The 11125-nt window shown below is 35.8% G+C and overlaps 1 protein-coding gene across 1 annotated transcript; it reads right to left on the reverse strand.

Annotated features, from left to right (window-relative positions):
• Window positions 1-9763: 9763 nt before the first annotated feature.
• On the reverse strand, window positions 9764-10537 carry LOC120293774 (putative B3 domain-containing protein At1g78640). Its single transcript, XM_039313516.1, has one exon. It carries the CDS (start codon window positions 10535-10537, stop codon window positions 9764-9766), a length of 774 nt encoding a protein of 257 aa, XP_039169450.1.
• Between the last annotated feature and the right edge of the window lie 588 nt (window positions 10538-11125).

The raw sequence follows: 11125 nt of genomic DNA on the forward strand, positions 1-11125 counted from the left end.
ATAGTCTTTCTTTCCAGATGACTACCCTTTTCACTTCGATCGGTCCTTCAGCAAAAGCTGACTGCTAAGCGACAATGCGATGGCAATTTTGAATCCTGGGTTTCGCTCTGTGATGCTAAGCTTTTTCGCATATTGTAGCTTCGCGGCTGCTTCGAGATTTTGGGTTGGTCGTTCTATCGTCTTGCTCAAAGCGAGCGAAATGGTGTCCAAAAGGGACATGTCGAATTCGTCAACACCTGAGTCGGCAGCAACTTCTGAGGACAAGAAAGGGAAGAAATCGAAAGGATTGGTGGCTTCAGTTCCTAGTTCTACCAAAAGTCATGTCAAGGTATTGTCTTTTAATCGAACCTATCGTTCCACCCCTGTTTTGGGGACTTGACCATTTAGCATTCATTTTTCTTGCAGAAAAAATTCTAGTGCAAGCATTGGTGAAGTCATGTTGCCTAATAATGACCCGGCCAAAATTGAGGCAATGACATTTCATGAATTGAGAGCTACATTGAGGTGGGGATGAATTGTTTTAGTTGCAAGCATGTGATAATCGTTATAGTGTTTTCTCTGTAACCTTTACAGTAAGCAAAAATCAAGTTTTTCTATTTGATGCTTGAAAGGGAGATTATTGAGCAGGGAAGTGAATATTACTAATGGAAAACCATGAGGTCTTGAGAATTTGCCTTTAACAAAGAGCAATTTGTTTATGAAAATGAAATTTTTGCATAATGCTTTTTCTCAAAATGATAATGAAACTTGTAAGTCCTTTTTTTTTTTTTTTTTAAAGAGAGAGAAAAATAATTAAAAAATAAATTTTAAAAAAAAAAAATTATGGAAAAGGGTGTATGTAGGGAAAAAACAAACACAAAAGTAAAAAAAAAAACCAAACTCAACTAGGACTTCGGTTCGGTTCGGTTTCGATTCGGATCAGATTTCGGTTCGGTTCAATAAATTTTCTTTTTGGTTCAGTTTGGTTTTATTTTTCGAAAAAATCAAACTGAACCGAACCATTTACGTACTTGCATGTGGGTCCTCTCCCGTTCAAACCCTTATTGACCGACCCCCACTAAAGGAAGAAGCGACGTTACTTCTTTCTTTCCACTAAGATAAAAGAGTTCTTTTATCAGAGCCCCTTATATTGTCCTAGTCACCGTCCTCCCCTTTTGTTTTAACCCAATCGGGTTCCGGACAAGGTTGCAAGTGATCCAGCTACAGTCGGACAAGATGAAGTTGTGACGTAGGCGCTTGAACTACAAAGTGTTGCCTAATTCGCTTCAAATCAAGTTGGATTGGAGTTACTAAGTACTAAAATTTTACGATTCCCTAAGATAAAATTGATACAATACCAATATGAAGCAGCAAATATTAATTGGGTATCAAATAAATGCCCACTTAGAGTACGGCACATCATATATAGACTGGTCTTAGTATATTTAACACTACTCTAGGAGTTCGTTTATTTCGATAAAAAAAATGAACGATTTGGAAAATATATGCCTAAAAATAATTTGATTATATCACTTAGAATAATTGGGCAACAAAAAGTTGTCATTATTAACAACAATCTATGTTTAAACTTTTTCGTAAACAGTGTAAATAGTTTTCGTACGTACATTCTTGGTAAGCAATGCAAGTTATCACTTTTAGGAAAATGTTTTTCAAAATGTGGATTTTTCACAAAACAAACGGACTCTTAAGTTGATCCCAATCTTTCTAGTTTCCTAACTGAAAATGGTATTAGGTCCTAGTGTGTTGAGTGCTTCAATTAGGACAATTATCTAATGTTAATTATCCACATCGTCACTCAAGATTCAATCGTTCCGGAGTCCAGAGGTACATCTCTTTATACTTAACCCAAGTTTATTTAGATTTTTCAAGAAAAAAGAGAATATCTAGAGTGTCAATATCCATCTCGCGCTCCATGCAAGATAAATTTTTTCACTCAAAAGCTTAACCAGTCCAAAAGTGTATACATATCACATTTCTAACCATCGCCTAATTAGCAGTGTGTATTTCACTACTAATTGGCTGGATAATATTTGTGTTTTAAAATGGTTAGTTAAAATAGTTGTTCCTACATGCACCATAGGAGTTAGCATCATGCTGCTCAACAAACGAGCATGCCCAAAAACCAGTATTTTTTCTGAATAACAAAAAAATCCTCTGTCAGTTTTAACGCATCATTTCTTGTCTACTCTTAACAAAAACAAAATAAGAAATTTGGGGATATATTTTAAAATCAATTCTCCATCTTAAATTGTCTACTCTTAACAACAACCAACCCGCCCTGAGGAATCCGTACTGCTCACATACAAGCCCCGGCTTCTCGGTTTTGTCTTAATAAAAAGTCTAGCGAAAAGAACTAACAGCTATTTTACTAGGCAATATAAAATGAGTAAATACCTTATTTTAAGTAGAGAAAAAGTCATTAAAACCCCTAAATTATGTCTACTTAGACCTATCAAATGGGTGGATCCAATCAAATTGGGTTATAAATGATCCAATTCAAATCGACCCATTTAACTTCTTTTCGATCCATTTGTTGTAATGCAAAATTCTTGATCCATACTCGACATGACTAATTCCTAACATATACCCGATCCATTTAATTAAACCTTAGAAAGCTTATTTATCATGATATTTTTCTCTTAAAAATGGTATTACTAAAACACTTTCATGTAATAGAAATTTTAGAAAATTCCAAATAAGGATCTGGAGTTATCATTTTCTTAAATAAGAGCTTGATGTAGACATCATTTCAAATAAAGGCCTTGAGTACTATCATTTTCTCAAATAAAGGGCTTGAAGTAAATCTTGTTTCAAATAAAGGTCTAAAGTGATTATATCAATCTAAAAAAAGATCTTAACTCACTATTTGATAAGGGCAATTTTGTCTTTCAATTTTTCCTTTTTTTTTTCCATTTCTTTCAATAAAAAAACCAAAATAATAATAATAATAATAATAATAATAATAATAATAATAATAATAATAATAATAATAAAGAACAGAGATGGGAGGGAGGGCTCCCTCCCACCGGTTGGGCAATAACGATGGTAGGTGGGGTTGCTGGCATCTAGGCTAGGACCGGTGACCCTTATTAACTGGATGTGAGTAGGGGTGAGTGGTTCCGGGTTAGGTTCGGTTCCGTCTGGAATCTAGAACCTACCTGCTTCGGGTGCATTCCTCAAAATGAGGAACCTGGAACCTACCCGTCGAATGGTAACTGAACTTACCCCGTCACGGGTTCCGGGGTGGTTCCAAGGGTTTTTTTTTTTTTTTTTTTTTTTAAGATTTGAACTATAACATATGCGCACGTTACCTAAAAAAAAATATAACGTACACGCACGTTACCAAAAAAAAACTATAACATACGCGCACGTTACCAAAAAAAATATAACATATGCGCACGTTACCAAAAAACTACTCCAAGGATAATTAGAAGAAAATTGAAAAAAACACCAAAATAGTCGTAAATTTACAACATAATTCAATCAAGCTTTGTCAATATTCCCATGTAAGAGTCGCAATGGCCAAGATAACCAACATCGTGTCTCAAAAAGTGCAAAATTTCTCACACTGTAGATGAAAGTCCCAAAGTTTCCAGCTATCATCAAACATATAGCCTCCACCTCCGGCGAACAACGGTGAAACAGAGAAACACAAAAACTAACCTAGCATCATTCTCAAAGCATGCACTATTCACATGAAAGAAACTCCCCGTGCCACTAATAGACTAAAAATAATAAAGAAAGAGAAATCATAACTGTCGCAGAAGCCTAAACCAGAACCCAAACAAAATCACATAAATTTCCAATCGGCGAGGTTAGCGCCCACAATCCCGACAAAGGACACAATCCTAAACCATCGCCATCGTCGTGTTGGAGTCGCGACGACCAAAGAAATCACGATCACGTCCCGAAGGGCCACATACTTCTCACACTCCATATCTCTTAAACAAGAGATGCAAATTCCGCCGGACTATCATAAAACACACAGCCTCCTCCCAACAAGCTAGAAATAGAGAGAAACACCAATCCACGATCGAAAACCACGATTCCCCTAACCAAATTAGAATAACAAACGCCGCCGAATTAAGAAGCCTTATCCAGAACCGGCTCCGTGGAATTCATCCTCAGCCCTCGCCACGTTCGACCAATCGCAGAACCGAAAAAGAACATGAAAAAAAGAAACAACCCATCAAAGCAAAGTCCGGTCCGGTGAGAAACACGCGAAGAACCCCCGCAAATAATCAGACCCCGCCGCCACCAGCAGCCGCCGAGAGCCACGCGACGAAGAACCCCAAAAAAGAAGGCCAAAAAAGAAGGAAGAAACATTCGAAACCTAGAGCACGAAATCCGCAGAAATTCACAGACTTGACGAATACCCACCTCAGGAAACGCGAAATCAGAGAAGAAGGGCCCAGCCATCGAATCGAAGTCGCGAGGAAAAAGAGCCGAGGCGCACGCGATCAGCTCGAGAGACGCGGAATCGGGGGAATCCTTATCTACCCAGGGAGAGGGGGAGGGAGAGGGAGCGAGAGCGGGAGGAGCGCAGAGATTTGCCTCTTCTTCGCCGTCTTGACCTTCGAATTTCCCTTGCGATTTTCGGAGGGGTGGAGAAGGCGATGATTGGTGACGATGGGGAAGCAAGGGAAGGGACAAGGAAAGGGGGACCGGTTCTTTCTTCTAGGGTTCCGAAACCGGTTCCGGTTCCTAGAAAAAGGAACCGGGAACGGTCCCCTTGGAACCGGGAACCGAACCGGACCCTGGTAACCCGGGAACCGCGCTCACCCCTAGATGTGAGGCCTTTACTAAAAGGCAGGAGAGGGCGATGATCCTCTCCTAGATTTGGACGAAGTCTATGGATATTGGGCAAGGGATGCCAGCATCTATGAGAGGGCTAGTTACCCTCGCCCAAGTGGGGGCAAGGGCGAGCAACCCTTGCCGAAATCTAGGAGAGGATCGTTGTCCTCTCTTGCCTTTGGCGAGGGCCAATAGGCCCTTATCTTTGGTTGGCGAGAGTCATCAGCCCTTGCCTATGTGCCAACTAGGGTGAGGCAGCAGCCTCCTCTCGCCTCCCGTTTATATTATTATTAATTTTAAATTTAATTTTTAGACCAAAAATATAATTTAATCTAAATTTAAATTGTGAAATGCGTCTAGTTGGTTGGAATTTTTGTCGATCGGTGAACTGGTGAGGCTAGGCCTTTATTTTAAACAAATATAATCACTTTACATCATTCTTTGATATTGATATGGCCATTTCAAGCTTTTATTTTAAATAAAGTTCATTTTAAGCTATTATTTGAGAAAATGAGTGCACTTCGAGCTCTTATTAAGAATTTTTCCTAGAAATTTGGTAGAATTTTTTTATATATATTTTTAAAAAGTAAGCCTCTATTTGTTTCTTGAAAAATATTTTCCAAGAAGTAGTTTTTAGGAAAAATACAATATTTTTGGTTTTTGCTTAACATCCAAAAATAAATTAGAAAATAATTATTGTTGTTTGGTATAAAAAAAAAAGACTAAATGTTCCTCCGTGCATTCCTTTAAATATTTTTTAAATCGAATTTATAATTATAATTAATTTTCTATTTTTATTTTTTTAAAATCAAACTTTAAATTATTTTTCTTTTTCTTTTTTAAGTATAATTTTTGTTTTTCCTTTTTCTTCAATCGTTGTCGGCACGACGATGGTCGGCAACTAGGCACGACAACGGTCGACAACTAGCCACAAGTGAGCTTGAACTCACCTAATTCTAATTAGTCGAGCCTTGCTAGCCTTGAGCGAGGTTCTAGCTTCATCGGATCCGGCAAGGTTGACCTCATTGGTCTCCAACGAGCTCATCCTTCACTTGGCCAATCGCTAGCCGTCACTGTGTAGGCCATCGGCTAAGGAAGATGAAAGGAAATAGGAAAAAAAAAAAAAGGGAAAGAAAAAGAAATATAAAAATAAACATAATTTTTTAAATAATTATGTTTACAAGGGTAAAGAGGGAAAGATAGTGTGTGAGCCTTGGGTTGGAAATTAGTTTTAAAGTTCAACCCATTAGATCCATTTATTTTAGGCTTTCAACTTTTAAATCCATTTAAGTGGGCTCTTTGAATTTTTGATCAGGAAATGAATATATAAGATAAGATATGAAATCCAGGAATTTTGATATATCCTATCTACTTTTTGATGATTATAAAGAATAAAATTAGATATATTCACATCATATCATGTATATTATTTGGTATAAACAACATATTAATAAAAGTAAACCAAAAATTTTACAAATAAAGATAGTAAAAATCTCTATCGATACTCTTGCTTAATTTATTTTATTTTCATTTATTTTATTTATTAATTTATTTTTTAATGTTTTCTTCCTCTCCCCTCATTCTCTAATAAAATTCTATTAAATGGTAGATTGTACTAATATAACCAAAATACTAAAATACCTAAAATATATAATAAATATAAATATAAATATAAATATATTTCTATATTGAAATTATTTTATAAAACATAATTAAATTCGAATATATGAAAATAAAAATAAGATTAAATTAAAATAACTAAATTGTTGATTTTTTTATTTTGAATTTCTTATATTAGAATTCAAATATTATTTATATTGAGATATAATTTTAATTTTATTAATTTAATTTTTTTCATTTGAGAAAATAATTATCTCTCATGGCACTCTTATTTACTTTATTTTATTTGCTTTTCCTCTCTTTTATCTCTCATGGCACTCTTAATTTTTTCTTCCTCTCCCATCATTCTCTTTTATTTTTTTCTTCCCCTCCCATCGTTCTCTAACAAAATTTTATTAAATAGTAGACTCGTGCTTACATAACCAAAATACTAAAATAGCTAAAAAACATAATAAGTTTAAATATATATTTATACTTATATATTGAAATTATTTTATAAAATATACTTAAATTCTAATATATATAAAAATAAGATTAAATTAAAAAAATAAAATTGCTATTTTTTATTTTGAATTTCTTATATTGAAATTCAAATATTATTTATATTGAGATATAATCTTAATTTTGTTAATTTAAAAAGTCTGTCATTCAAGAAAAATAATTTTCTTATTATGGATGTTAGAAATCTTATTCATCTTTATTCCACTTCCCACCGGGATAATTTTATCCAAGTCTATATCCCCAATTATCCTATCTTGAGTATGCACCAAATATAGAATATGATAAATTTTATCTTATTCCGAATTTGATCTTGACTACTAAACACAAACAAGGTCTATGCCCATAGTGACATATTTATTCCAAATTCTTTTTTGATACAAAAAACTCTAAACTTATACTCGTATGATACATTTACTCAAATATTTTTGTAACACAAAAACTTTAAACTTATATCGATGTGATACATTTACTCTAAACTTTTTTATACAAAAGACTCAATATTTGTATTGATGCGACACATTTATCCCACTTTAGTTTGGGGGTAAATATGTTGTATTGGTACAAGTTTAAAATTTTTTATGTCATAATTTCTTTTTGGGTAAATGTGTCACATTTGTCATAATTTAGGTTCTTAGTGGTTTTTGTCATTTTAGTATGGTTTCTTGTGTGCTAATCTAGAGAGATTTGAATTTGCAGGGTAGTTTTGTTACCTAAAATTTATAACTCCTTTTAAATTATAGATATCTTACTTGAACCCTTACTCGGATAAGTGAATTGAGGATTTTGATTCCCATGTTTTGATGTTAAAAATTGGGAGGGATGAAAATAAGATGTACGATATATACAAGAGGCACCCGAAACTTGATTTTCATTCAAACCCCAACCAATTTCAAATGCCAAGTGGGATTGGAATTACTAAAAGTCCAAAAACTGTACGATTCCCTAAAAGAGACTAATGCTTGCCATATTAAAAGATTCGAATACCTTTATTAATACACTACTATTATGAAGTAGCAAATATTAATTGGGTATCGAATAAATGCCCATTTGGAATACAACACATCATTAATAGATTGGTCTTAGTATATTTCACTCTACTCTGTTGTTTTGCTCGAAAATAAACGATTTGAAAAATATTTTCAAAAAATTTTTGATTATACTAGTTGGAATAATTAGACCCATTTGTGGGTAGTTGCGTTGGTTGAGAGTTCCTCCTCATCGCAGAGGTCGAGAGTTCGAAATCTGTAGTTGCTAACGATTTAAGTGGGGAGCTTTGGCAGTTGGTTACTGGGCTAGTCTCCTTTGAGGTATAAGGGCTTGGCCCTCAGGAGCTGTTCGGGCACAGGGAGGGTCCATGGTGGAGTCCTCGGTTACAAAAAATAATAATAATAATAATTAGGCAACAAAATATTTTTCATTATCGATAACATCCTATACTAAAAAATTTTCATGAACAATGAAAATGTTTTTTGTTTATACATTTTTATAAGCAAGCAGACTATTATTTTTAGGGAAAATGTTTTTTGCAAAACAAACGGACTCTTAAGTTAATCCCAATCTTTCTAGCTTTCTAACTCAAATGTGATTAGAGAAAAACGAATGCGTTAAGTGCTTCGGTTAGGACAATGATCTAATTGTTAATTATCCACATCATCGCTTCAAATTCAATAATTCCTGAGTTTGGAGGTACGTGTCTTTATATGCTTAACCAATTTGTTCATACTTTTCTAGAGAAAAGGAAATTTAAACTGCATATGTTTTGTGGAAAATAAATGATTTGGCAATCATTTTTCTAAAAATGATCGCTTATATCCCTTAAAATAATTAATCAATGAAAAATATTTTTATTAACAATAATAATTTATTTTAAAAATATTTTCATCGACGGTGAAAGTAATTTTTGTTTGATCAATTGTTAGAAGCAATAAGATAATCATTTTTAGGTAAACATTTAACTATTCATTTTTTCCGTGAAACAAAAGGAAAGTGTCAGTTTTTATCTCGCATCGTACTCCTTGCAAGACAAGTCTGTTTTCTCAAAGAAAATATAACAATGTATACATAGCATATTTCTTAACGATTGCTAATTAGCGAGTGTGCATTTCATCTCTAATTGGCTGGATTTGTGTTTTAAAATGGTTAATTAAAATATTTGTTCTTACCGAATAAATCATCTGGCAAATTTAACACTTCACTCCACGTCTACTTAACAATAACAAAATAAATATATTTGGGGAATATCTTTCGATCAATTCGACATCTTAAATTTGTCAGTTTGCGGATCAATTCTACACACTTTGTTTCTCAATAGCTTAAACAGGCAAAATGTATACGTTGACTCGTTCCTAACAATTGCCTAATTATGATGGATTTCTCACTGAGACGGTGTGATTGCATCAAGAAATAAACCATGCAACCAATGTACATACGCGGTTCAGTTTCCCTATTCTTTTTCGCGTGCGCTCTCACCATAAAGCAGGAAACCTTGAACTTTCTTCATGTTCAAGATTATTCAAATATCATTTAAAGAACCCAACATAAAATATTTCTCTCTAAAGTATACATTCATACGTGTATATGATATATCATAATTGATTTGGAATATTTAGTTTATTGTCATAATAGAAAAGAAACTACTCAAGACTATTGAAGACATTAGAATCGGGCTTTAAAAGAAACACAACAAGAATTGAATAGCAGCAAGATTCCATCACTACTATTCTAGTTCTAAAGATCAAAAAAAATTTCCCTTGGTCACCTAACAAGAAAAGAAATACTAATTCAAGTTCAGATTTAATTGAATGATATGGTGATCACTTAATTGATTAGTAGTCGGTTTCACGAGACGCTAATTCGCCTTGTGAAGAAGGCTGAAATCGAACTTGCTAGCAATAGGATCCCAACATATCCCGATCTCATTGCCTTCAGCCAACCCCCTCCGCTGCACGAACTCCTTCATCCAGCACCCTTCAGGACGTAGGACCCTGACGATGCCCAGTAAGCAAACACCAGTTGGTGCTCGGAGTGTGTCCTCGTCCCACACCACGACCTCGGCACCCTCGCTGCTCTTGACTCGACTCGCTCTCTCTTCATCCATGCACGGGAGCACGTAGGCCGCCACGCCCGCCCGCGGGATCAAGAGCCTCGACAGGTGGCCAAGATCGCTCTTCTTAAGCGTCTTCTTGATCTTATAAGGGTCATAGCGCAGCACCAGCTCCGTGGAAACGTCCCCGCATCTCTCTTCCTCTGCTTCACATTCTGAGGCCCCTCTCCTTCCCTTCTGGCTTCTACAGCGCTTCGCCTTCTTATCCACAATCAGAGTTCCGTCGTCAGTGAGTGAGGCCGTGGACTTCTGCTCCGGTCGGGCTGGAGCGGCACTGAGTTCCTTCGTGTCCAAGAAACCCCTCGTCGGATCCGGCGTGAGGGGAAAGAAGACGCGAGCTGGCACCACCACTGCAGCAGACGAAGTTTCTCCACCCTCTTCTTCGTGATTCCGCTCGTGGTCGTGCAGAAAAGAAACGCATGACGAAGAGCCGATCGACGGCAGCAGCGTGTGTAACTCGCCTCTCGGGACGTCGCCAGTCGGAGGCAATTCCAGGGTGAAGGGATCGACAAGCTTCATGGTTTTCGGGTCGAAGAAGCAGGAAAAAGTGCTCCGCAAGAACAAAACGGGCAACACGGTGCAGATAAATTTAGAGAGAGAGAGAGAGAGAGAGAGAGAAGACAACGTTGGAGAGAGAATAGAAACCAAGACGACGAGGACTAGGAGGTTGGAGAAAATTTATAGTTTACCGTTGTTTGCCGTTGGAAATGGGACTAGGAGTCCGGTTCGGATTAGTGTACGTCGGGGATTATTAAAAAAAAAAGAAGGAAATAAATCCAAGATTCCAGATTGATTTCCTAACGAAGATCGGCTTTTTTCTTCTTCTTTTTCTTCCCTTTTCCGTAAGGGATTGAAGGACAAATTCATTAATCTCCACTTAAATTTTCCCACTAATTGTTTTTTCTTTTTTCAATAATAGAGAACCGCCTGGATTTGTGATTGTTTTACTTATTCCGGTCAAATTATCACATTTTAGGAAATATATAGTCTTACGTTACATCCGCACACGTACTTGTTGCCATGTGCTTTAAATCCAACCCTATTTAGGAAATACTTTATAGTTCAACTTAATTCCTTCTAATTGTAATTCGATCACTTTTATCAATC

This window comes from Eucalyptus grandis, chromosome 5 (assembly GCF_016545825.1).
Source record: "Eucalyptus grandis isolate ANBG69807.140 chromosome 5, ASM1654582v1, whole genome shotgun sequence".
In the NCBI taxonomy this organism is placed as follows: Eukaryota; Viridiplantae; Streptophyta; class Magnoliopsida; order Myrtales; family Myrtaceae; genus Eucalyptus; species Eucalyptus grandis.

Bases quoted from the DNA above. Each gene is read 5' to 3' on its own strand.
- LOC120293774 (XM_039313516.1), bottom strand. From the start codon at position 10,537: ATGAAGCTTGTCGATCCCTTCACCCTGGAATTGCCTCCGACTGGCGAC.